The 27,275-nt window shown below is 46.1% G+C and overlaps 2 protein-coding genes across 2 annotated transcripts; both read left to right on the forward strand.

Annotated features, from left to right (window-relative positions):
- The first annotated feature begins 134 nt into the window (after positions 1 to 134).
- Positions 135 to 21,379, forward strand: LOC146259261 (DENN domain-containing protein 5B-like). The gene is given in 22 exon segments (XM_084672371.1): positions 135 to 418; positions 4,302 to 4,411; positions 7,060 to 7,729; positions 7,985 to 8,172; positions 9,735 to 10,232; positions 10,426 to 10,657; positions 11,451 to 11,601; positions 12,222 to 12,309; positions 12,395 to 12,450; positions 12,452 to 12,512; positions 12,640 to 12,792; positions 13,675 to 13,753; positions 14,364 to 14,436; positions 14,561 to 14,689; positions 14,871 to 14,992; positions 15,174 to 15,319; positions 15,441 to 15,559; positions 17,094 to 17,278; positions 17,487 to 17,569; positions 18,804 to 18,930; positions 19,367 to 19,529; positions 19,936 to 21,379. Coding segments are annotated over 22 exon segments (3,726 nt in total). The 5' UTR covers positions 135 to 309; the 3' UTR covers positions 20,120 to 21,379.
- A 466-nt stretch (positions 21,380 to 21,845) lies between these two features.
- Positions 21,846 to 27,116, forward strand: LOC146259262 (SIN3-HDAC complex-associated factor-like). The gene is made up of 6 exons (XM_084673179.1): positions 21,846 to 22,009; positions 23,890 to 24,017; positions 24,198 to 24,297; positions 24,375 to 24,498; positions 24,618 to 24,765; positions 25,022 to 27,116. Exons 2-6 carry the CDS (start codon positions 23,890 to 23,892, stop codon positions 25,410 to 25,412), a joined length of 891 nt encoding a protein of 296 aa, XP_084529305.1. The 5' UTR covers positions 21,846 to 22,009; the 3' UTR covers positions 25,413 to 27,116.
- The last annotated feature ends 159 nt before the right edge of the window (positions 27,117 to 27,275 follow it).

Below are 27,275 nucleotides of genomic sequence, written 5' to 3' on the forward strand. Positions count from 1 at the left end.
AAATCATTAGTCCATATTATAATATTTGACATATCTCCCTCCCACCCACTCTCTCTCCTCCCCTTTTGGAACAATGGATAGTCTTCTAGAGACGAGGGGCGCTTCAAAACATTCTAGTCTCGCGCTGACCGAATCACTGCGTGTTGTTGACTGGAGACAGGAGATCCACCCTTGCATCTCCAACGAGAAATCAAGAGGAGTTTCTGAAAATAACAGACATCGAATTTACATTTGTATTTAATTTACCCTGCACTTGATGAAAATTCAGCGTGTAAATCCAAAGCAGACGTAGCTGCATTTACAAAGAGGATGAGTGCGGTTACTTCTGGTTTGGGAACGGCTTCGTGCCGCTTTGCCCACTACTTCGTTGTATGTGGAATCGACACAGAGACTGGCCTGGAGCCCGACGAATTATCAGGTATTTTTTATGATTAATCAGTAGTTTGTACTTCCATTGTCACTGTCATTTTTCAATAGTTTCGGAGACAAACTACTACTAGCTTGAAGCATTCGGACAAACCTAATTTAAATAATATAATCTAGAAATGTACAATTTTGATACTGCGGTGTTTAATTTGATCTTGCAGATGAATGTCAAGATATATGTCTGAGGTGGAAATGATCTGACGTAAGGAAGAGCGTCGAACATAGTTCTAATGTTTAGATGCAATGGCAATGTCTTGCGATTACCAATTAGGCGACATCATTATTTTTAGACAACATTTTTATCATATTCTCCATCTTAAAATAACAAAGTAGCCACGCAAAGAGCACGTCCTGCTCAAATAGATTTGGACTGTTATTCATGATAATGATTAGAATATTCTGGAAATGCATGAAGGATGAGCATCAGTCTGGATGGCCATGGTGGGTGGAAGAAGGAAAATCGTAATGACCTGTCTGAGGCTTCATGACAGAGTGGGCTTTCAACTCCATATACTCAAACTGTGTATATGGAGTGGGGGGGGGGGGGGGGGGTGCAGAGCTGGTGTCAGATTGCCATGGCGATGACTGCCACAGGAACATTGTTGTGTGGGAGTCCTTGGTAGTGAGTGAGGTGGGTGTGTAGATACATTTGTCGATCATTCATCACAAACTGTTGGTCTGTCAGTGACACCAACCCTGCCAATCACAAAGAAGCCTGATCATGTACAGGCTTCTGCTAATTCTGGTCTAGTCAGGATGGTGGATCTGGTCCAGTCAGGATGGTGGTATTGTCTCCTTGCTTGGTGTGACTGCACTGATCCTCACTCAACGGATTATGTAACAGCAGCTCATGTCTCCATTAGGGGCACTGCAATTGTATGTGTGTTATTTTTCTTGTGTTCCTTGTGTATGTTGTCTGTTTTTCTCATCTATGGTTGGTTGAGGAATAGATATCAATAATGTAATACTTTCCTTTTATCTGAATGTATATTTGTAAATGGTGAATGCAGAGACAATCTTCTGTGGTTGTCCTCTCAATAGAAGCCTGTCTGCTGCCTATAATCACACATTCTCTTCCGAATTGCTGAAGCTCTGAGGCTCTGAATCATTTTGTTTAATACATGTTTAGTTTTACTTTGATATCCTAATTCCCAGGACTTGGCCCCTTCTTTGTCACTTCCCGAGCTGGGTTGTGACATTTAGCTAAAATCCCCTCTTTCATTAGCCTGACGTTGTCATACTCATAATTCTAGTCAGAATATGAGTCTGAAAACTCTCCGTTGGGCTGTAACTATGGGGCGTGTTTCAACCGAACTCGTAAAACAAATGCCTCTACGCTCAATTGGATAGACCTACAACCAATCAGAGCAACGTATGTTGTTTGTTGAAAACAAATTAAACCCAAGGGCTCTTTCGTGACGTTGTTGATTACGTTACTGTTGATCCTGTCCATCATCGTATAAAGCCCGCCCTGGCAATTTCATTGGTCCGCCCAGATCCTGGTTTTATGTTGTTGTTCCCAATACGAGACCCTCCAGACCCAACTTCCCGACCCAATTTTTTTGTGGGCGGGGAGAAGTTGGGCTGGCAGCCAGGCTAGCGTGACCCACAGAGGTTGCGGCCAACGTTTCGTGAGTGAGTTGTCATGGTGATTGCTATTACAGCTCCTGATTGGATCTTTGGATTGGACACAGAAGATAGAAACCACATCTAGGAAAACCAGACATAATAAATAGCGTAAAGGCTGTAAAAATGTGCCAGTTAAAATGGAAACATTCCGTCAAAATGAATTAACTCCATTGGCTAATAATATATCGGCTAAAGGTCCAGGTCCGGATAGGGAGCCGCCTGGGTCCGGACTCGGACCGCGGTCCGCCATTTAATGACCCCTGTTCTAAATGAACACGTTAGTATGTTGTTTTGACTCCAGATGTTAGGCTTCACCACAATTAGTAATGGAAGTGTTCCCAGAACAGTGGTTGTGTGTAGAGGGGTGCTGTGTGCTTGTTTGCTGTAGTGGAGATGCTCTGCAGGAGAACAGTAGTGACAGTCTAACTAGGGCAGCATTTAAGCTCTCATCTGCGCATCAAAACAAACACCCCTCCCCCGCACACAACCTCTGTTTCTCACGACCTCCCTTCTTCCCCTCCCTGGCCTTTCATTCACCCGTCTTTTCTGTACATGTTATCGTATTGTGATGTATAGTCACTTTGTGTGTAGGTGAGGAGCTGAGGACTGTGTGTGTTTGTGTAGATCTGTGTGTGTGTGCTGTGATGGGCACAGGCACGGGGGTGAGTCAGCTGACTAGGCGTAAAGCAGTGACTAGTGAGCTCCATGCTGATGGACCTCTTCAAGGCCACTGCCATGGTAACGTAGCGGAAATGGCTACCATGGCAACTACATGTCTTTTTCTTGCCGATGAGGGCTAGGAACTCCTTGAGATTTCTGTCTAACACTCTCTCTCTTTCTCTCTTTCTCTTTAGAGAGAGATGTACAGTAGTGCATTTTCACATGGCTGAACAACGGCATGCGTCAGAGGAGATTAGTATGTGGAGGCTTTCTGATGAAAGTTTTCCTCATCTTCATCCTGCCACCAGGGAATCCCTGGCATGGCACTGATGTCATACATGATGTCACTCCTGATTGTCCCTGGCATGGCACTGATGTCATACATGATGTCACTCCTGATTGTCCCTGGCATGGCACTGATGTCATACATGATGTCACTCCTGATTTTACAGGCAAAGCAGCTACTGTGAAGCTGATAGGGAACGCCAGGAGGAGTGTGATGAAGGAAAAGGCACTTTGTTAAAAACAGACAGAAACATATGCAAACACACACACACCTGAAGTTTACACAGGGGACAAAGAGAATTGGGCTGATAGGGCAATACACTGGTCAAAGTCCTAATGTTGTGTGTGTGTGTACAGGCGCAAAAGTGCACTGTGCAGTGCAGATACTACACTGTGTGTGTGTGTGCTGCATTGTGACCAGAAAATACAGCAACAGTCAAACATTACAAATGACAAGGAACTTTGAATTCCGGTTTCTGTTCCATAGTGTTAGTCCTGTTCCATAGTGGTTGTCGGGGTCCAGTTCTTCCTCCCAGTTGTACTGCACCAGGATGAAAATCTCTCTGTTCTTCTTGTCCTGTCTACCACAGTATCCCTAACCCTAACCACAGTAGCCCAAACCCTAACCCTAACCCTGTCCTGTCTACCACTGTATCCCTAACCCTAACCACAGTAGCCCTAACCCTAACCCTAACCACAGTAGCCCTAACCCTAACCACAGTAGCCCTAACCCTAACCCTAACCCTAACCACAGTAGCCCTAACCCTAACCACAGTAGCTAGGATTCAGTTCTCCTCTTCTGATTCTGTGTCCCAGAGATGAAGGTCACCTGTCTCTCCCTCCTGTCCTTGAATCATAATGCTGATTTGGTCATCTTTGTGCCTCACTGTCGCTCTCCCTGTCTATGTCCTCTCTCTCCCTCTCTCTCTCCCTGTCTATGTCCCCTCTCTCTCTCTCTCTCTCTCTCTCTCTCTCTCTCTCTCTCTCTCTCTCGCTCTCTCTCTCTTTCTCCCTGTCTATATCCTCTCTCTCTACCTCTTGCTCTCCCTTTCTATATCCTCTCTCTCCCTGTCTATATCCTATCTCTCGCCCTCTCTCCCTCTCTCTCTCCCTCTCTATATCTTCTATCTTCCTGTCTATATCCTCTCTCCATCTCTCTCTCTGCCTGTCTATATCCTTTCTCTCCCCCTCTCTCTCCATCTCTCTCTCTCCCTGTCTATATCCTCTCTCTCCCCCTCTCTCTCTCCCTGTCCCTGTCTATGTCCTCTCTCTCCTTGTCCTCTCTGCTCTCTCTGGCTCAGCGGAGGGCTTTGAGCAGAACCCCATCCAGAGAGCTTTCAGGTCCAAGGTTCTGGCCCACTACCCACAAAGCCCAGACAGAGGGCCCCTCAACACGGACGCCATCAACATGGTGAGAGCCACATGCATAACAGACATATTTTTCAGACACATTCACTTGTAGCATGGGTGAAAAAAACACACATAAACCAACAACATTTTCAGTTTTTTCACACCTGTTTTAGAACGTTCACTAGATATCCATGAAAATTTGAATTTAAACTTAGGAAAGCACATTTACATTTCAATTTAGCAAACACTCTTATCCAGAGCGACTTACAGTAAGTACAGGCACATTCCCATAGGTGGCAAGTATGGTGAAGTGCCTTGCCCAAGGACACAACTTAATTTTACACAGCCAGGAATCGAACCATCAACCTTCTGATTATTAGCCCAATTTCCTAACCGCTAAGCCATCTGAACCTTAAATCGGTTGATGCGTTACTATTGACAGCCAATGGGGCTGTGTGTTTGCTCCCTCCTTCTAAAGGTTTATAACCTCTATGTAAATGCTGGCCTTATCCAGAGATGGGAAGTAACCAAGTACGAATACTTTCTGACCGAATTTTAGTAGATTTGTCTGGTATCAGTACTTTACAATTTATTTTTTGGACAACTTTTTACTTTCACTCCTTTTTTCATTGAAATATCTGTATTTTCTACTTCTTACATTTTCAAACCAGGCTTGTTACTTTAGTTTTAATCTGTATTTGGTGGCATGTTCAACTTTATTTTTTTTCATTGCGCGCCTTTTTTCATTTCACATCACCAGGATTCCTGGTGAATGCGCTGCGTGTCTATAGTGTCTTTTTGTAATAATGTATTAATATGATGTGAGGTCCAGTTACCAAATCAAATCAAATTCATTAGTATAGCCCTTTTTACACACAAGCATGTCACAGGGCTTCACATACGCCCATAGAACTGCCCCTCAACCAACCTAAACAAAAAAGTTACCAGTGTGACTGGGGTTGCTACCTGTCTCGTATTAGCAGGGACATCCCTGATAGTGGGCCCAGCTAGCTACCTGACTTACGCAAAATTGCCGCTTTTGAAAATTGGATTTCAAAGATACAAATTTATATTCCACATTTATTTTCAGTTTTACGCTTGCAAATCTTTTTGACCCTAATTCACTATTCACGCATTACTTACGCATATTGCAAAAGACAGGCCGACAATCTGAGTGTAGGGTTGAGATGGAAATGGTCTATTTTTTCCGGAAATACGTGTCACTGTCGTGTGCCAATTAGCTATCCCGACAAATGGCTTAAAACAATACTGTATATTCATACAAAACCATAAACGCACTACTGCGGCAGTCCACCTTTCATCTCGTATTTCATAGTCAAAGTTGACAACCCTAAGCCTGACACTAAAACAGCTAGTAGTAATGGCTACTTTTTAATTAAGTATATGTCAGAGCCCACACTCCCTTTAACTTGAGCGAAAAAGTGTAGTCAGTACTTTTACCAGTCTTTTTAAACATGAGAATCTGTACTTCCACTTGTGTTGAGGATGTGTGTACTCTTGCCATGTTTATTTGGCCTTCTCATGTTTGGATGCTTTACAGAAACAAGGCTAGCTGATGGAAGCCCCAGATAACGCTACAGTCTAAATTTGATGAACTGATTCAACATTCTGGAAATCTAGAGCTTGTTTTGAATGTCCTTCTTAGGAACACAGGACTGGACTGAGGCCAGGCATGAGTCTGTCAGAATAGAACATCAGGGAGAGAATAGCAGCAGTGTCGAGTGTCAGTAATCTTAACTTCCCTTTCTGCTCCCTCTCCACTGTCTGTCACGTCACTTCTCTCTCCATCACTCTTTCTGTTCGTCCATCTTTACCTCCATCCCCTTTTACATACATCTCTCCATCTTTACCTCCATCCCCTTTTACATACATCTCTCCATCTTTACCTCCATCCCCTTTTACATACATCTCTCCATCTTTACCTCCATCCCCTTTTACATACATCTCTCCATCTTTACCTCCATCCCCTTTTACATACATCTCTCCATCTTTACCTCCATCCCCTTTTACATACATCTCTCCATCTTTACCTCCATCCCCTTTTACATACATCTCTCCATCTTTACCTCCATCCCCTTTTACATACATCTCTCCATCTTTACCTCCATCCCCTTTTACATACATCTCTCCATCTTTACCTCCATCCCCTTTTACATACATCTCTCCATCTTTACCTCCATCCCCTTTTACATATATCTCTCCATCTTTACCTCCATCCCCTTTTACATACATCTCTCCATCTTTACCTCCATCCCCTTTTACATACATCTCTCCATCTTTACCTCCATCCCCTTTTACATACATCTCTCCATCTTTACCTCCATCCCCTTTTACATACATCTCTCCATCTTTACCTCCATCCCCTTTTACATACATCTCTCCATCTTTACCTCCATCCCCTTTTACATACATCTCTCCATCTTTACCTCCATCCCCTTTTACATACATCTCTCCATCTTTACCTCCATCCCCTTTTACATACATCTCTCCATCTTTACCTCCATCCCCTTTTACATACATCTCTCCATCTTTACCTCCATCCCCTTTTACATACATCTCTCCATCTCTTTCTCCATATTTTTTCCATCTCTCCCTCCATCTGTCTATTTTTCTCATCCCTCTTTCCATCTCTCTCTCCATGTCTCCCTCCATCCTTCTGTCCATCCCTCCCTCTGTCTCCCTCTCCAGCTCTGCATGCCCAGGGGTCTATTGTTTCGGACTCAAACAGACAGTCTGGAGCCTCATTTCCACTCCTTCATACTTTCCCGTGACGATGGCACGCATTGCTACGGCTTTGTCCACACATACTATGAGGAGGTTAAGAGCGTCCAAATCACCACGGCGATGCACACTCTCTACCAAATGCACCATGTGGAGCACCACTCCTCGTCCTCTGCCTCTTCTCCCTCCTCCTCCAGTCTGGACTCCCTGGCCAGCAGCACAGAGGAGGCGGACACTGAGTCCTCCTGTGTGGGCTGTGCTGGCTCCTATGATCAGGAGAGGGACAAGCTCTATGTCTCCAAAGCCCTCTGCCTCCTCACTCCCCTCCCCTTCCTGCAAGCCTCCCGACGCTTCCTGTCTCAGCTGCACCTGGCCGCTGCTTCCCCCTCGGCCCCGCCCCTGCCCCTGGAGAGCTATGTCCACAACATCCTGTATGAGGTGCCCCTCCCTCCGCCTGGACGCTCCCTGCGCTTCCACGGGGTCCAGGGGCCCATCGTGGTGCAGCGGCCTGGCCCGGAGGAGCTGCCACTGGGGGACTATCCCCTGGGAGAGACTTGTGCCCTGCTGGGGGTGGAGGGCCTGGTTCAACTGCTCACCTGCCTGCTGTTGGAGACTCAAGTGTTGCTTTACTCACAAGGTAAGCATCTCATTTAAATCTCAGGAATATGGTTTGTAGGCTAATATTGTATTGTTTGTAGAATAGTATCATATGGTTTATTATATACTATTGTTTGTTGCTTGGAGTATAGCATAATGTTGGTTTTGTATAATTTCGTTTTTGTAAAATACTTTGTAATATAGAAATATTGTATTTCAGTCTAATATTCAGTGCAGTATGGTAGGATATTGTGTGGGGTAAAGTATACGTTTGTTGCTGTTCTGTTTCTTTCAGACTACCAGCGCCTGATGACGGTGGCAGAGAGTGTGACCACGCTGCTGTTTCCGTTCCAGTGGCACCACGTTTACCTGCCCATCCTGCCTGCTCCACTACTCCACCTACTGGACGCGCCCGTACCCTTCCTCTTGGGTGTCCAGCGAGGAGAGGGCACCACGCGCTCCTCCCTACACCTGGGTCATGAGGTGAGGCCCTGTGTTGTGATTGCGTACCATAGCAGCATTCTAAAACCAGACATTCTAATACACAAGCATTCTAAAAACAGACGTTCCAGTAAACAGATATTTGAATAGCCAGGCTTTGTAATACATAAGCATTCTAGAAGGTCATTATTGAAGGTCATGCTAGCTTGCAGATGTGTTGACATACCAGCATCCCCTGGCCAGCCCCTTCTCCTCCTTCTCTTCTGTCCTCATGACGTATTGGTAGCCTTCTCGCTCCAGCAGTGAAGTGGCGCAGCCCTAGAGAGCCGTATAAGGAGAGGGCGTCAGTGGGTGTTGGGAGGAGGACAGTCTGAGTACATTAGACTTCTAGAAAAATCGGAGAAAGTGAATAATTAATGAGGGTTTAGAATAGCCAGTTATTTGTGTGACATTAGGGGTTAGGCAGGATGAGAGAGCAGAGCCTGGGAACAAGCTGGACAGTGGAGATACTACTGGAGGAGACATGATCACAATCATCTCAACTATTCACCCTCTCTGGTCCTGCTGCAGTGCAAAGAACTGAAATACCACAGACATTGCAGCATTGTTAAAATAGGATGTGAGATTGAGAAGCTGATCTATCATGCTGAGTTTTTCTACTATGATGTAATTTAGGTCAACATGACTGAATGGTGGTATGTAATTGTGAGGTTTGTTCTTGCTATGAGAGAAGGGATAAAGTGTTGTAATCAAGAGTTTTTAAGTGGAGCAGTTACAAAAGCCTTGTATGTGGGACCGGGTATCCAGGCAGCATCCTGCCCTCCTGCCTCAGAGGGAGCAGCCTGCTTTCCTGCCTCAGAGACAGCAGCCTGCTCTCCTGCCTCAGAGGCAGCATCCTGCTCTCCTGCCTCAGAGACAGCAGCCTGCTCTCCTGCCTCAGAGACAGCAGCCTGCTCTCCTGCCTCAGAGGCAGCAGCCTGCTCTCTTGCCTCAGGGTGATGGGCCGTGCCAGGGTAGCGTTATCTAGTGGAGGCCCACAGCCTCACAATGACTCATGTCTATGACTTGTTTGTTTTGACAGCTTGTGAATGAGTCCTTTACTGCCAAAGTACATTCCTTGTCTGTGCAAACTTTCATGGCGAATAAATTCCATTCTGATTCTGATTTATCATGTAATGCAGCATCAAATGTTGGTAAAACCAATGATGTTGAGATAGGATCGGGGATGACAGAGAAGGAAGAGGTTGTAGGAGAGGGATGAGACGGTGAGAGGGATTGAAAAAGAAGGATGCAGCAGAACGTGGATGGGACAGAGGGATCCATTTAGCTGCTCCTCCCCCATTTAACATCTTCCCGTGGGGTTAGGCCAGCCAATCAGAGGTCACTTTCTTTTGACTGCTGATATGTCACCTGCTGAGTCTGGCAGATCTGCTATCAATACAATTTCCAAGAGTCAGCTCTCTGTCCAGCATTCTGCTGTGTGTACTGTATCTGCTGTGTGTATCTGCTGGTAACCTTGGACTGATCTGAACCCCTATCTTAACCCCTACACAACACACCTCACCCCAGAACTGACCACACAGCCTGTCTCTCTCTGTCCCCAGGCCAACTTGTGTTTTGTGGACATTGATCAGCATGTTGTGGAGGCTCCAGAAGACCTGCCCCTGTTCCCCGAGCAGTCAGAGCTGCTTCAGGAGCTCAGGGAGGTGCTGCTGCGCTTTGGCCTCCCACCACACAGGGCCCCCGCTACCACTCCCGCCCCGGCCCCTCCCTGCCTCAGCGGGCTAGTCCTGGAAGACCTGATGGAGGACAAGCGCAATGGGAACCTGGGAGGGGAGGAGCTGGCCGTGCTGGAGAGGCTGCAGGCGCTGGCCAAGAGTTGTGGAGTGGGAGGGGCCACAAACACTGGGGGAGGAGTGGTGCCGTTTGAGGAGGAGGAGGAGGAGGAGCTGAGGTCGGCCAAGCTGAACGCACAGCTGAGGGAGGTGTTTGCATGCCGCTTCTCAGCAATGTTCAACAGATACGATGAGTTCATCATCCACAGTGTGTCAGACCTGGAGTCCTGGCTGAGCAACAGGGAGGGGAGCAGCTGCTTCGACAAGGTAACAAGCTTCAGGCGTCATCCTCACATTTGATGTAACCATGACAAGACCTACATGTGTAGACACAGAATGACCTATATTGGCTTAATGTGGAATGCCTGTGAATGTGTTTGAGTTACTGTCTAACCATTTTTGTACATGTTTGTGCATTTATCTTCCTGTGTGTTTGTGTTCTCGTGCATTTGCATGTCAGAGCGCTTTCCTGTCGGCCCAGCCTGCCAGCCATTTGCCCTTCCTGTGTTCCTTCCTGGAGACAGCCATGTTTTCCCACTTGGTGGAAGGGAAGGTGTTGTCCCCCTGGGCTGGCCTGGAGCCTACGCAGCGAGTGTTTGACGGACGCCTTGAAAGGGAGCGGCTGTACAACCTGGATGATGAGGACCCTAGCAACCATCGCTACAGGAAGTGCACCACACTCCATGAGTCAGGTGGGTATTTTTTAGGCATGTGAGGTAACCTTGTACAGGTTAACTGGTGCTAGACACACACACACACTCATACTCACTCATACACTCTAGGCCTGCTTTCAAAAGTGGCCATTATGTCATACGAGACCAAGACCCCATCTTGGAGGACATTACTACTTCAATAACAATCTTGGAAAGACAGAATCTCTACAGAGAATGATGAGGGGATGTGTGTGGGGGGGTGGTAAGCAGCCCAGGATAAGAGGGGGATGGATGGGGGTGGTACATTGTGTGCTATAATGAATGCTTCAAACTCTCTGCTTTGAAGTTCTGCCAAGTGCAGCACTCTTCATCACATTCTCTCCAGCTCCCTCTGTTTTCCTAACTTTCTCTCATCTCTCTCTCTCTCCCTCACTGCCTCTTTTTCCATCTTGCTTTCTCCCTTGCTAACCCTAACCCTTTCTCCCTTGCTCCCCCCTTTCCATTTCCCCACAACTTCGTTGCTCTCTCCTTCTCAAAAATTCTCTCCATCTATATTTCTCTAGTGTCCTCTCTTTCCAAATGTCTTTGCATTTCCCTTCTTCTCCCCCTTTGTTAATGACACGTTTCAAAAGTTGATATTTGAATACAGCTTTTTATTGACAAAAAATCTTTTCATCCAAAAGATTTGTACATCCTAACAAACGGATTACAGTTTAAACATACTACCACATTACAAAGACAGATTATACCCAGGCTACATATGAGAATGTGCATGTCCCTGACACTGCTGCATAGTCCCCTCCAGTAGGCATAACTCTTTTCCTGTCCCCAGCCCAGACCATCGAGCGGCGTCTGCTGAAGGTGGACCACATGGCCCTCCACCCCCACCTGCTGAACATGCGCATCGGCCAGGGCCGCCACCAGCCTGGCTGCTTCCCTTGTCTGCAGGCAGACGTCCTGGCACAAGGCCACAACACCAACAAGTGAGGATACGCACAACCGCACTATCCCTAACGTGTGTGGCATTAACCGCACTATCCCTAACGTGTGTGGCATTAACCGCACTATCCCTAACGTGTGTGGCATTAACCGCACTATCCCTAACGTGTGTGGCATTAACCGCACTATCCCTAACGTGTGTGGCATTAACCGCACTATCCCTAACGTGTGTGGCATTAACCGCACTATCCCTAACGTGTGTGGCATTAACCGCACTATCCCTAACGTGTGTGGCATTAACCGCACTATCCCTAACGTGTGTGGCATTAACCGCACTATCCCTAACGTGTGTGGCATTAACCGCACTATCCCTAACGTGTGTGGCATTAACCGCACTATCCCTAACGTGTGTGGCATTAACCGCACTATCCCTAACGTGTGTGGCATTAACCGCACTATCCCTAACGTGTGTGGCATTAACCGCACTATCCCTAACGTGTGTGGCATTAACCCTAACCATAATCTAACAAGTGTGTATACCCTCCATGTACCTGTCTCATAATATGAGGACAATCACACTCTCTAACACACCCTTACATGTGCTCACATACTGATGTCCCAGATGTGGAATGTCTTTGACTGTGTGCTATGGGGTGGTGGGCAGGTGGTCTGGTCGGAGTGCCACTCCTCGTAGGGTGGAGCTGAGACCCCCCATCACTGAGACCTCAGCACTGGACAATGACCAGAGAGAGGTACACACACACATTAAACAAGACAGATGGAACCTTCTTGGAGCAGCCCATATCAGCGATGCCTCATTCTTGGTTCATCCAATAGAAGCACACACTGGGAAAGAAGAACCTACAACAGTCCACGCTGCTAGACCCCTCCCCCTGCTGTCACTCAGACCCACCGGGACTTTGTGGAGGGGCTGCTGAGGGAGTGTTGTCTGAAGGTAAGTACCCTCCCACCTCCTTTTACACTCTGCCTTTGGCCTTGCCTCATAGTGTGTTGACATGGATCGATAGAGCTAGTGTTCTGTCCATGAGGAAGACTGTGTGTGTGTGTGTGTGTGTGTACAGACCAAGCGTATGCTAGTGGAGAGAATGGGTGGCCATGGTAAGGAGCAGGGCCAGGGTGAGGCCGGTATTGCTGGGCTGCGGGAGAACACCCTCATACACGGCCTCTGTGACCTGCTGGAGAGAATCTGGGCACACGGATTGCAGCTCAAACAGGTCAGTAGTGTTTCACGCTGTACTGCTACTGTAGCCAGGTACTGGACAGGTGTACTGGTACAGGACAGGTGCAAAACCATGATGGTTTCTCCTGTTGCTAGATTGAGCTGTATGTGATTTGTGTCATCGCGCGCTTATAGTCTACATACTTTCTTTCAGAATGAGGTACTTTTCTTGTTGCTTGTTAGTTAAGTTGCAATCACTTACAGGCTTTAAGGTCTATATCATGTATTTTTTCTGAAATTGTATTGGTCCTTCGCATTCGCCATGAGATTCACTAATTTCAACCAGTTCACACGCTCTCACGCAACACCTTGTATCTCTCCCGCTGAGGAGTAAGGGATAACTCGTCCAGCAAACTTGTCCAGCTGTATACATGTAACAGACGAGGCGCAGGCATACGTAAGTTTTCTGCTGAGTTGATAGTTGTTTGTGTGTTAAATGCCACCTACCACCTACCGGCCAATCAGAAACCCAAGCAGTTAAGTCTTCAGGAGCTTTCTCTTGTTCGGAAAGTTGTTTATTTATTTTAGTTTAGTCGTTTTTAAAAACCTTACGCTGTTGCAGGCACTAATAAACTATAACCTATTGCACTGGATGATCAACTATAGCCTGTTGCGCTGTATGATAACATTTTATTTATACTTACATTTCTATACACATTGTAAAAAGTTCCAATTGAAAATAAAAGACTAAACCATTAAATGAAATATTTAGTATTGTTTCAGTATTGAGTACCGTAATACTTCACTTGGTATCAGTATTGAAGTCCAAATGTTGGTATTGTGACAACACTGCACAGACACACACTGCACAGACACACACTACACAGACACACACATGCTGTTGTGGACGGTGTGTCAGACGGTGTGTTGTGTACAGGGGAAGTCGGCTCTCTGGTCCCACCTTCTTCACTACCAGGCCTGCCAGGACAAGATGGAGCCTCCAGCCCTGTCCCCAGGTCTGAAAGTCTTCACCACTAGTGTCTAGTACTGACCACCAATGTTCCCTCTAAGCTGCGCGCCTGCACAAACGCGCACTCAATTTTTCAGACCGAGCACAAAATAAAATCTGTATTTTTTAAATTATTATTTTATAAAACAGATAGATGTTCAGTTGATTGGCCAAATACGGCGAAGCCCACTTCATAAATGTCAATGTCACTCTACACGCAAGCTGTTAACACCACTCTGGCGCTCTGCTCAAGCTTTGACTGGCAACAAAAATCAGGAATGTTACCTTTACAGGCATAAAAAAGGGGCAGTTTTACAACACAAATGGCTTGATGAAATCGTTCAAACGGACACAAGCGATGGTCCAGGTAGGCTGGTGAAGCTTTCGGATATATTTAGCTACGAAAAAGCTAGCGGAGTTTTCTGCAAACTTTGCTCAGAGTACTAAGGTGTGCGCTTAGACAGATTTCTATTTGCTCAGTGCGGAAAAAAATGAGAGGAAACATTGCTGACCACTCTTCACCACTAGTGACTACTGTTAACATTTCAACTCAGTGATGGTGGATGTGTTGACCATGGGGTGTGACCCTGTCTTTTTATCTTGTCTCCTGGTGAAAGTATCTGATGGTGTGGGCCAGGGCAGGCTGGAGGAGGGGCTGGCTTACAGAGGGTCCTGCCTCCAGGATATGAGGTAGAGAGAGCCCACCCACCATGAGGAAAGGAGAGGGAAATAAACTTGTTTTCAACATGCTTCATTTTGATCAAACCCTAGCCAACAGGCACAGGCCCAAAGCTAACAGTCTGCCCTTCCCCAGGTTCATCCAGACCATGAGTTCTAGTCTTTCAGAGGTGGGTAGGGCTCGGGCCTGGATCCAGCTGGCGCTTGAGAAGAAGATGCTTTCTCCACACCTCAAAGACCTACTGGCTAACCAAGAGCTCGTCAGGTACCCACAACGCTGTGCACATGTACAGTATACAGTATGTTAACATGTCTACCTCCCCTCCAGGCAGCTGTATGTGCACTTGTACAGTATACAGTATGTTAACATGTCTACCTCCCCTCCAGGCAGCTGTATGTGCACTTGTACAGTATACAGTATGTTAACATGTCTACCTCCCCTCCAGGCAGCTGTACAAGCCTCATGCGTTCCTGCTGAGTGAGGAGGAGAGGGAGCAGTTCCTGTTCCACCTGCTGTCCCTCAACACAGTGGACTACTTCTGCTTCACACGTTGCTTCACTTCTGTCAGTAAGTCTGGACACAAACACGCACAAGCACACACACACACACACACACAAACACACACAAGCACACACACATACACTCACTCACAAGTGGTTCACATCAACATCCCTGCCTCAATTAGGTTTGAATTCATCTTAAACTTGTTTTCATTTTCTGAGTGTTTGCTGTCGCTCTGTTCCTCTAGGTATTCCATACCGGGTTGTCATCATGCCCATGAAGAAGCTGAGCATTGCCATGACGACAGTCACTCCGTGGGTGTGTGTGTCGGGGGAGCTCGGTGACTCAGGAGTCAGACATATCCCCAGGAACATCCAGGAGATCTACTTCCAGGTGAGCTCCCTGTGTTCTGACAGAACCACAAGTAGAAGCTGTCATTTCTAAATGCATCCATATAATGAAGAAACACTGACTGTGTGCATAGGTTATTATGCTGGGTGTGTGTGTGTTACAGTGTAAGAACCTGGGTCGACTCAGCACTCTGCAGTTGGGTCAAGAGAACTCTGGTCTACTGGCCAAGTGTCTGGTGGACTGTGTTCTGGTGAACAATCTCATCACTGGACACTCTTATAGGCAAGCCTCCCCCTCCCTCTCATCACTGGACACTCTTATAGGCAAGCCCCCCCTCCCTCTCATCACTGGACACTCTTATAGGCAAGCCCCCCCCCTCCCTCTCATCACTGGACACTCTTATAGGCTAGCCCCCCCCTCCCTCTCATCACTGGACACTCTTATAGGCAAGCCCCCCCCTCCCTCTCATCACTGGACACTCTTATAGGCAAGCCCCCCCCTCCCTCTCATCACTGGACACTCTTATAGGCAAGCCCCCCCCTCCCTCTCATCACTGGACACTCTTATAGGCAAGCCCCCCCCCTCCCTCTCATCACTGGACACTCTTACAGGCTAGCCCCCCCCCTCCCTCTCATCACTGGACACTCTTATAGGCAAGCCCCCCCTCCCTCTCATCACTGGACACTCTTATAGGCAAGCCCCCCCCTCCCTCTCATCATTGGACACTCTTATAGACAAGCCCCCCCCCTCCCTCTCATCACTGGACACTCTTATAGGCAAGCCCCCCCCCTCCCTCTCATCACTGGACACTCTTATAGGCTAGCCCCCCCCCCTCCCTCTCATCACTGGACACTCTTATAGGCAAGCCCCCCCTCCCTCTCATCACTGGACACTCTTATAGGCAAGCCCCCCCCTCCCTCTCATCATTGGACACTCTTATAGACAAGCCCCCCCCTCCCTCTCATCACTGGACACTCTTATAGGCAAGCCCCCCCTCCCTCTCATCACTGGACACTCTTATAGGCAAGCCCCCCCTCCCTCTCATCACTGGACACTCTTATAGACAAACCCCCACCTCCCTCTCATCACTGGACACTCTTATAGACAAGCCCCCCCTCCCTCTCATCACTGGACACTCTTATAGACAAGCCCCCCCCTCCCTCTCATCACTGGACACTCTTATAGGCAAGCCCCCCCTCCCTCTCATCACTGGACACTCTTATAGGCAAGCCCCCCCTCCCTCTCATCACTGGACACTCTTATAGACAAACCCCCACCTCCCTCTCATCACTGGACACTCTTATAGACAAGCCCCCCCCTCCCTCTCATCACTGGACACTCTTATAGACAAGCCCCCCCCCTCCCTCTCATCACTGGACACTCTTATAGGCAAGCCCCCCCTCCCTCTCATCACTGGACACTCTTATAGGCAAGCCCCCCCTCCCTCTCATCACTGGACACTCTTATAGACAAACCCCCACCTCCCTCTCATCACTGGACACTCTTATAGACAAGCCCCCCCTCCCTCTCATCACTGGACACTCTTATAGACAAGCCCCCCCCCTCCCTCTCATCACTGGACACTCTTATAGGCAAGCCCCCCCCCTCCCTCTCATCACTGGACACTCTTATAGACGAACCCCCACCTCCCTCTCATCACTGGACACTCTTATAGACAAGCCCCCCCCTCCCTCTCATCACTGGACACTCTTATAGACAAGCCCCCCCCTCCCTCTTACTGGTCCTGTTTGAAGATCCCACTCAGGTCATGTGCCCCCTCCCCAGGTTCCCTAACCCTAACCCTAACCCTCCCCAGGTTCCCCTGTGGCCGATGGCTGGGTAAAGGCGTGGGTGACGGCAGCCTGGAGAGGGTCCTGATAGGTCAGCTGGTGTCCCCAGGAGGAGAGGAGGACGCTGGAAGGGGGGCGGGGACTCCTCCGGAGCTGGGTTCACCCCCGCAGAGCGGACGCACTGGACTGGGAGCACTGGGAGGCCGCAACAGTGAGCAGCACATCACGTTCAGAAACACATTTACACTCTGTTAGACATTCTTTTTCACTCTTTTGTCTTTCCCTCCCTCCCTCCCTCCCTCCCTCCCTCCCTCCCTCCCTCCCTCCCTCCCTCCCTCCCTCCCTCCCTCCCTCCCTCCCTCCCTCCCTCCCTCCCTCCCTCCCTCCCTCCCTCCCTCCCATCCATCCATCCTGCACAGGAATGACCTCGACTGAGGTGCAGGAGACCCTGAGAGAGGCCATGAACAACCTGATTAAGCACTTCCACAAGCCGGAGCAAGAGGTGTGTGGAATTATGTATCTTTTTGTGATTGAGAGACTATGGGATTAGATCTTTATTTAGGCTGAAAGACACTAGATATACATATCACCGAGTCTGGATGAGCAGAGTACTGTTGTCTGCGAGAGAGAGATGAGTGAGATGTTTGGTCTGCATGACACAGAAGAACCTGTGTCTGGCATGTGTCCAAGTCCTGGTCTGACCGCTCTGTCTCTCCAGAGCCTACTGCTTAAAGAGCCTGTCAAGTGGAATTGAAAATGAGTTTTAAGTTCATCACACCACAGGAGAATGTGTTGTTAACTATCCATCCAAATTCTAATTTACAAAAAACTTACAAGTATGTTAAATTAGGCTTTGAAATTGTGAGAAAATCAGCAGTCTTCTCTTCTTGAGACTGGGGGGTGTGTCACCTGAAGGAGCTAAAGCTCCGCCCCCTCAAATGTATTGAATTTAGCAACAACAGCAACACTAGCTAATTCAATTGCAGATATCAGAACAGACTTACCTGCAGTCTCTGAGTGTTTCAAGTAAGTATTTTGTCTTTGCATCGTACCAACTGAGTAACAGAATGCAACCGTCTGTGATCTGACGTAGGTAGGTCGCTGTGACATAGATTGGTCCGATTTTGGATAGGCTCTGCCTATACAAAACCTGCGCTGAAAACGGAAGAGAAACTGTTCAACAGTCTAACTCCACATTTCAGTGCAAAACGGTTTTCCCGCTTTGCACATGCTTTCAGGAACTCATTTCAAACGTATATAATGTACTGAGACGCAAATCATGGAATTTGCTTTCCAGGATCTTTAAGAGGCCTATCTCTCTAATGGACCTCTGGGGCCTATCATTGGTTTTCTATTGATGCCTCCTACAGCTCCCTAGGGTCAACAGGAAAACATTTCAGCTTTAAGTTGTTGGTCATTGCAATTCACACTGCAACCAGTCACTTATAAACCATTAAAATGATCATTGTCATTAATTGTATAGTAAAGCTTCTATGCTTTAGTTTTCATAGCCCATGGATGTTATTTAATCTGAACCCAGAAATGGACACAAGGATGAAAAGAGTGACAGGATAGAGACACAGAGAGAAAGTTCGAGAAGAAAGTATTGTTTGTCTTGAGGACTTGCATACATCGAGATTAAAGAAAAAATTACCCTTCCCCCTTGTGAGTTCCTGCTAACCCTTCCCCCTTGTGTGTCCCTGCTAAACCTTCCCCCTCTTGTCTCTGTTGCCCAGAGGGGGAACCTGACAGTGCTTCTGTGTGGGGAGGAGGGCCTGGTCCACTCTCTAGAACACTTTCTGTTACATGGGTTTAAGTCCAGTCGCCTATTCCAGAGGACTGTGTTCATATGGGACTTTGTAGGTAAGTGTGTGTGTGTGTGTGTGTGTGTGTGTGTGTGTGTGTGTGTGTGTGTGTGTATGTGTGCATGTGTGTGTGCTTAGGGACAATGGATTACAGCTAGGGTGCCATTTTTACTCATCTGCATTCCTGCCTACAGTATAGTCATATTTATGTCTCCATCTAGTGGTCAGTCTCATAAATGTAAATAATTTATTATTTCTGTGGTTTGTCATGGTTAAGTTGTGCTGTAAATCCAGTAGTTTGACACTGACCCACCCAGACTGGACTATGCAGTAGTACAGGTTGGTCTTTATCATGGTCAACTCAGCTGCCAGTCTTGTTTTTATTAGTGCTGGGCTGGGCCATAGAACTGCACACCCTTCTTCATCCTTCCTGATGACAAGTTATTATGGTATACCTGATGCTAGGAACTCATTCTATACTGTCACTCCTACAGAGAAGGCTGTGGTAACCATGGAGATGGCTGATCAGATGGGCGACCTGCAGGGTTCAACTGAGGTCTGGGACTCGCTGTGTCGTTACGCCCATGCCATCAACAGCTCGCAAAGGAACATTGGCAAGGAGGGAAAATTCCAGCTACTGGTCTGCCTGGGAGTAAGGTGAGGGGTCAGGTGTCAAGAGGTCAAAGTTCAAGCGGCAGTGGGAGACCTATGGCAGCCTTGCTCAAGTATCCAGTCATTAGCAGGTTAGCGATGGCCCCCACACAGAGGCATGCAGCAGCACTGCCCCACCACCCCCACCCCTGGCTGACCCAGTTCCATCACTCTCCATTACCGTCTGGGTGTTTTTGGCTACAGTGCTGCCATGGTTACAGGGGTTAGACTGACCGTGTGCAGTTGTGGTTACTGGTGGGGTGACTCATAGTGGATAGATGCTGGTCGTAGCCCCTAGTAGCGTTTGGCTTTCAATTACAAAGAACACTGTACTGATCATTGTGTATCTCTGTCTTTTCCATATCACCCTCTGTTGAGCCTGATTTGACCTTTGACCTGTGTGTCCTGGCAGGGACCGACTGCTCTCTCGGTGGCTCCCCCTGCTGGCAGGCTGTCCCCTGACATTGCGCATGTATGAGGAGGGCGCCCTTTTCCGTGACGGCTCTGCTCTTCACACACTCTGCCGTCTCCTGCACACCCTCCAAGACTTCAACATCACTTTAGACACGGCCCTGGTCAAGGGGTTGGAGCTCTAACCCTGTTGCCAAGAATTGCGGGATTTGGAGTTGCACTTAAAAATGGAGGCTACAGTCTTACCTCCATTAGGGTGTGGTGACAAATCTACTGTGTGTAGATATTGGAAGTTATATCTGAGGGGTAGTTAAATACCAGCCCTTGGAATATCTGTCAATAGTGTGATACTTTCAGAACTGTCCTAATTAAAGAGAAAGAAGAGAATGTCACAGCACACTATTGAGACCCAGCCAGGCATGGTTGGTCTGACTCAGCCAAGCACACTATTGAGACACAGCCAGGACTGTTTTGTTTGTTGTGTATAATTCTCACTTGACTGTTGGTCATGTTGGGACAGGAAGTGATCAGAAGGAACCACGAGGCAGTTGACGAGACCAATAGATCAGAGGAAACTAAAAGCTTTCTGGTTTGACCTCGGAAGTGGACATTCCTGTTTGTACACACTGTGATATTCTGTGATGGAGGGGGGAGGAAGGCACATGTGTGTCCCCCCCCCCTCCCCCTGCACCTTAGACTAGCTTCCGTCAATGTCCTGCTGTTGGCTCTGCTGCCACTGGAACTGTTAACTACTTATGCATGGCCTGTCTTTCTGCTGTGAGTTACTCAAGCTGTGGTCCTTCAGTTACACATGCTGTGGATGGACATGGTTGCACAGGGATGGTTAAGGTTGAGTAGTACGTCTACTGAGAACATGTTTCCATTCACACAGTCCTAAGTTATGTTGTTTATTGACTATTGGATATATTCTATTTCCTGACTTATTTGTAAATCTGTTATAACTTTATGCGTCAAACTACAGGGTCTTAATTGTTATGCTAATAAAATACTAAAAATGCTTCTGTACTACTTGTCAAATAGTGAATGTTAATTTATGATTAAGGCTTTGGAGAAGTGTACATTTATCATACTGTTTCACCCTATCCAGGCTGTCTCATGTTTGATGAGACACAATGAATTCATGGGTGGTTGAAAAACTAAATAGTTATTGTGGTGAAATTCTACTCATCTCTGGGTGAACTAATTTAAATTAAGATAATAAATTGTCTCCTGAACTGCCCTGCAAGCACTCTTCCCCGGCTTGACATTCAGCACACTGAATGTCAAGCAAACTCAGCAAATGTACAATTTATTATTATCAGCATCATAGTTTGTTTTATTGGTGTTGGCGTTATTGTTGCTCTCTGAATGTAGATTAGGTTCAGCAATAATTCACTGTTATTTTTTGTATTAACAATGTGTTAATTAAAGTATATAGTAAAATGTGTGAAGGATATTTATTTATACTTATGAGAACATCATGGCGACAATTGCTATAGAAGATCATACAAGTGTCTAAGCTAGAAGCCTGGCCTGTATGAGATACCAGTACGGGTTAGGGTTATGAGATACCTGTAGGGTTAGGGTTATGAGATACCAGTAGACATGGTTAAAGGTTTATTGTGGATTTGACACGTTTGTTTATCATGGCGACGCTACAAATTCGTTAAACAATGTGCATCCCTTGCTGGGTCTCTCCATGCAAGCCATCTGGCGTTCCATAGTAAAACGACAGGCTCCGCCTCTTCGCTTACATTCTCCAATGTGCCCTAGCAACTGGAGCCAAGCCCCCCATTCCCGCGCAATGTTCCCATCCTTATAAGGCTGGCAGAGTGCAGACGCAGTGAAACGTCATGCCTTTATGTAAATGGTTTTGATTGAAGAAAATCAGAAAATGGAGGCGTGTAAGGTGCGCGTGCGTAGTAGGGTCTACAACTATCCAGTCTTGTAGGCATCGAGACGTCAACAAGAGTGTGGTCGCGAACTGATGCTGCTGTATCCGGAGAATAGTTACACCGTTACAACGCATTTCAAAGGCTATTACTTTGTATCAACTACGCCCGCCTTGCATTAAGGTAAGCATACAACATATTTATTTTGTCTCGGCAAGTAGTGTGCCTTTTAAAATACAAGTAGGCTGTTCTATAGCCTGAGGTGTCTGGTTTCAATTCCATCATTCAAAACAAGACCCGAGTTGACTGCTTGAGATAACAATTAAATCTTCATGTGTGAATTACCCGCTTCACATTTGAATACAAATGTCCTTAAATTTTAAAATGCTTTTCAATTATACCCTATTACTTCCGACTTGCGAAAGTAAATCTGTGAAACAGAGTTGGTTGACTTCTGTAGGGTGGAAGCAAACAAGGGTCCCCGCGCCTGCATCCTAGGCAAAGCAAATGTATTTGATAATACAAACTGCTTTAACACTGAAGGATTTGGCAAATATTTTAACAGGGAGATTAAGTGGGTTCGACTGTTCCGTTTACTTTGTTATTATATATTCAGATCCACATAGGCCCTATGCCTTGTGTTTTTGTGTTTGTACGTTTGTCTGCAGTCCTTGACTTTATCCGGATAGAAATGGCTATCAAGTTAGCCAACCTCACACGCCCACCCGTGGCTGGAGAGTATTTGCACAAGCAGGCAAAAGATTCCTGTCATATGGACACATAAAATTAAATGTAACGATAGACGGACGGAAATGCATACAATGACACCATCAGACCAGCACAGGGCAAGTTTAAACGCAAATCTTTGAACTTCGTGCGTGTTTGGGGTTAAAAATGGACTGCGCAGTGACGCGGCATAACACTTGAATAACAAAGGGTTAAGATGACATTACACGACGATTCGAAGGCCGATTTTGCCCAAATCCGTAAAGAATACCGTTCAGCTGACAATTTTGACCTAAACTCGTGTATTTATCAGAATCAAGTTCAGGTGAGCACAGAGGGCCGATGAATTCTGACCTGAACGGGTACTACATAAAATGGGTGCGCATGAGGCTGCTAGTTTGCCATGCTTCCTCGTGAAAGTGGGCGGTGAACTTGTCGATGCTCCGTCGGCTGTAGCCTACTGGTTAGAAAGGCTTAGGCTACTATTCACCACAAACATAGCCTATTTTTTTTTTTTTCGAAATCGAACATATTTATGTATGTATACAAAAACGGTTTCCTCCTCATGCTTTTTTGTAACTTTTAATTTCGAACGGATTCATAAAAATATTCCCCGCCGCCTCATTTTAGCCTACACCCCCTCCCTCGTCCCCCCGGCCTTTGAAGTGTGTTGCCATGTTGAGCTACGTCACATACTGTATTTTTACGGCTACAGTGTGTGGTTGTGGCACTGCATTCTGTGTCAGGAGACCGACAGCCGCCGAGTTGGCAAAACAGTCTTGGGGGCGCGGCACACGGTTTTGCCGCATGATTCTTCTATAGATTTAGACGCCTACTTTGGGCGTTACAAAATTGTTACGTTTGACAGCATTAAGCCTATGCAATAGTGAATCTAGAACAGTTATTACAAAATGTAAAATGAAATAAAAACATTTAAAATCAGCTTTTTGTTCAGCCCCACGTGCAGGCTCTTTCGGCTGTATCCAGACGTTATCTTATGCACATAGCCTACACATTTTTTATTCATTAAAAATGAGCCTATAGAAGCCCAAACAATAATTCTGCTATGTTGTTGGATCGTGCACAATTTGGGAGACAATCTGAGCGCAGCGGGATGACATGATCTGTCTGACACGCAGACAGCTGACCTAGTTCCCTCATTTGGGTCAAAGCACCGCAAAATACCTAATTTCATCAGTAGCCTATTTTTGGCGTAATATTGTGTGCGGATGATAACATATTTGTTTACTGCTCAAATACTTTTCTAGAATGTTTCTAGAATTTCCCATCCACCATCCCTTCAGACGATTTAGTATGTGTCCGTGCGCTTTTTAAAGATGTTTGGCTTTCACAAGCCGAAGATGTACAGGAGTTTAGACGGCTGTTGCATCTGCCGCGCCAAGTCTTCCAGCTCGCGCTTTACCGACAGTAAGCGGTACGAAAAGGACTTCACTAGCTGCTTTGGGTGAGACACACAGCTTTTGTGGTTGTTGTAGTGATGTGTTTGGGATAATGTGTTCATAGATGCAGTGCACTAAGATTTCTGGGTTCAATTTCAGTTTGCTTTCTCTACTATCTTTCTCAGTAACACAAGTACTTTATTTCACTTAACTGACCAAACCATGCATTTGCTCATCCCCTGAAGACTGTGCGAAACTCGGACTGGAGAGATTTGTAACGCCTGTGTTCTACTGGTGAAGCGATGGAAGAAACTGCCCACTGGGTCCAAGAAGAACTGGAATCATGTAGGCACCTCTCAGGACACTGAAAATTGCATATCACCTGAGAAGGAGTAAATATTGATACCTCCGCTCCCCTACAGGTGGTTGATGCACGAGGTGGGCCCAGTCTGAAGCTGTCCTCCAGACCAAAGAAGATCAAGCCTCTGTCCAAGCGTGTGAGGCCAAGCCAGATCAGCCGTCTGCAGAAAGAGTTGAAGAGAATCAGTGAGTTTCCTCTTGTCACGTCACCACACAAAGCTACTCCCATTCAGATTAGGGTTGTAATGATACAGCCCTTACCACACCTAACAGTACCCATGCCTGTGTTGTTCTACATTGCCCAGACTCTGATGCCCACAGTACCACATCCAGCATGTCCCCAGCCCAGTCCCCCAGCTACAGCCCTTCTGACGAAGGCTCAGACGCTGAGCTCTCTCCTGGCTCCAGCCGCTCGCCCGTCTTCTCGTTCCTGGACCTCACATACTGGAAGAGGTGGGGCTTATAGTGGATTGTTTGTATTGGGTATATATTTCTGATTGCTTGTCAACAGTGCTGTAACAGTGTAGATTTTCTCTAGGCATCATTAAAATCATAGTATATTCTATTTTACTCAACAATCACAGTATTGTTTTTAGTGCTCTATATAACCAGATTCACACATTGAGTAAAGAAATATAGGCTCTTCATTATTAATTGATGTCATGCTAGTCCAGCACAGATGTGTCTCAAATTATTATGTCTTCCTCAGACAGAGGGTGTGCTGTGGGATCATCTATAAGGGCCGCTTTGGGGAGGTGCTGATCGACCCCCACCTCTTTAAACCCTGCTGCCGTAGAAAGCAGCAGCAGGAGCAGCAGCAGGAGGCTGAGGAGGAGGATGGCTATGATGAAGAGGAGGAGGAGGTGGAGGTGGGGGAGGAAGGGGAGGTGCTGGAGGAACAGGTTGAGGAGGTGGGTGGAGAGAAGCTCCAGGTGCTGGAGGAGCCGGTTGAGGAGGAGCTGAGAGGGGAGGAGCTTCCAGATGAGGAGGAGCAGCTGCAGAAGAACCTCTTCACTCAGGAACAGGTCACCATGGGAACGCTCCAGACCATAAAGCAGCAGGAGCAGTGGAGGGGTCGTGGAGACGGGCAGCTGAAATAGTTTGGGAGTTTTGTGTGTGTTTTGTTAGTGCTCTTTCTGTTTGTTTGTGTTTTGTAACTTGTGAACTGATGAGCCATATGGAGTCCTGTTTTCTCCCCTCTATGGTTGTTGTATTTAATACCCTACATGTTCATTACAGCCCTCAAGGTGTTCCCCTTAGTATGAAAATGCTGGACTTGTCATTGGCTGGAAATATACAGCTGTATTTTATTTTTACGTTTTATACTTTTACATTTCACTTACAGCATATATTTATCTATCTTGTACATAGTTCTAATGACCTGTATATATTTGTATTTTGGTCCCAGTTTAAACAAGCAAGGCCTATTCACAGCACCAACAATTTTACCAGCCTTAATGTGGAGTAACAGGCAACACTAGTAGTCAGTATGTTGGCAGGATAAGCAATAACACGTCTATGAGCCTCACATACAGTATGGTACATTTTGCATGAATGATGAAAAGGCCTTCTCATCGAGGGTAAACTATCCCCTCAGAAGCATGAATTGAATCTGTTGCATGGCCTTAATAGGAAATGTCTTTTTGTATATTGGTCTTTTACCTATCAGACTCCACGACTCTGAAACTACAAAGTATTTTTTTTAAAGAAAGAAAAATGAAAAAAATGGTCAGTTCCACAAATACAGCAAAACAGCCTAAAACACATAACTCAACCTTCTGTTTCTCTCCAGGCTTCCTTTTCTCTGAGCTTAAAACTGTGAAAGAATCTTTTCACTTTTTCATATTATGTAAGTGCTTCAAATTTCAATAGAGGTTTTGCTGGTACACATGCATAATAATGAATGTGCACTCAGCAACTTCACATTCATAATTTAAAAAAAAGATGTAATAGCTTCAGTGTGAAATGTTCAATCATTGTCTCTTCACAAAGAGCACTGCAAGGGTGTCACCATATACTAAGTTATCAAACAGAAGCCAAAGCACACTTAAATTCACCCATTTCCAATCAATAAAGGTTTCTATGGAGAGTTGAAAGATTTTGCACCTAGTAAGATTTTGCACCAACTAATTTTCTGTGTATGGAATGATAGGCCTGCCGGACAGAAAGAAAATAACACTACAATAGCATATTATGTTTTATTTAACTCATCCATTCAAGAGGAGATGAGGAATGATTTTGTAAATACGTAGGGTGGATAATTTCCTTGAAGGAGTTATTTTTTTCTCTTATTTATTTTATATTTATTTGTATCTCAGCAGCTTTGCCGTTTAACTGACTGCTTCATAGTTGGTTAAATAGCCTGTTATGGATTTTTTATAAACAATTTTGTATTTCAGTGAATTAGATTGAATGTAATTTTCAAGCAAACATTCTTCAGTCATGCCTTCACTTATGCTCTCTCAGTATTTCTGCAACATTGTTATTTATTTTCTGCTCCTTCAGTTGTGTAACTTATTGTTATAGCTTCAGTTAAATTGATCATGTTAACACGCCCAGCCTGTTAAATGAGGATTTCAGTGATCCGTCAAAAGATCAAACTTTAATGTATCCTAATCCTTGTGATGCTTATTTCCATAAGAATTATTCAATGGAATAGTTAAATGTAGCTTTAGTACATGCATGTATTGTAGCTATGCATTTGCATTTTTTAAGATAAGCTAGTAGGCTACATTATACATTTTTGTATTTTTTTCATACATAATGTAGTTTTTTTATTTCTTAAATAAAAGTGTCTTTTGTGAGTTTCAGTTGTGCATATGTTCGTCTTCGCCCGTAGCCTGGCTGCCAGCCCAACTTTTCCCCGCCCACAAAAAAAATTGGTCGGGAAGTTGGGTCTGGAGGGTCTCGTACTACAGAAAACCAGAATCTGGGCGTACCAATTAAATTGCCAGGGTGGGCTT

The sequence above is a fragment of the Hypomesus nipponensis genome, chromosome 14, assembly GCF_054491055.1.
Source record: "Hypomesus nipponensis isolate SF chromosome 14, ASM5449105v1, whole genome shotgun sequence".
Lineage (NCBI taxonomy): Eukaryota > Metazoa > Chordata > Actinopteri > Osmeriformes > Osmeridae > Hypomesus > Hypomesus nipponensis.

What these genes read in the sequence shown, in the direction of transcription:
- LOC146259262 (XM_084673179.1), top strand. Translation starts at nt 23,890, where the DNA reads ATGTTTGGCTTTCACAAGCCGAAGATGTACAGGAGTTTAGACGGCTGT. An exon ending in CCAAGAAGAACTGGAATCAT is followed by an intron (nt 24,298 to 24,374) that starts GTAGGCACCTCT and finishes GCTCCCCTACAG; the next exon opens with GTGGTTGATGCACGAGGTGG. An exon ending in GAAAGAGTTGAAGAGAATCA is followed by an intron (nt 24,499 to 24,617) that starts GTGAGTTTCCTC and finishes TACATTGCCCAG; the next exon opens with ACTCTGATGCCCACAGTACC.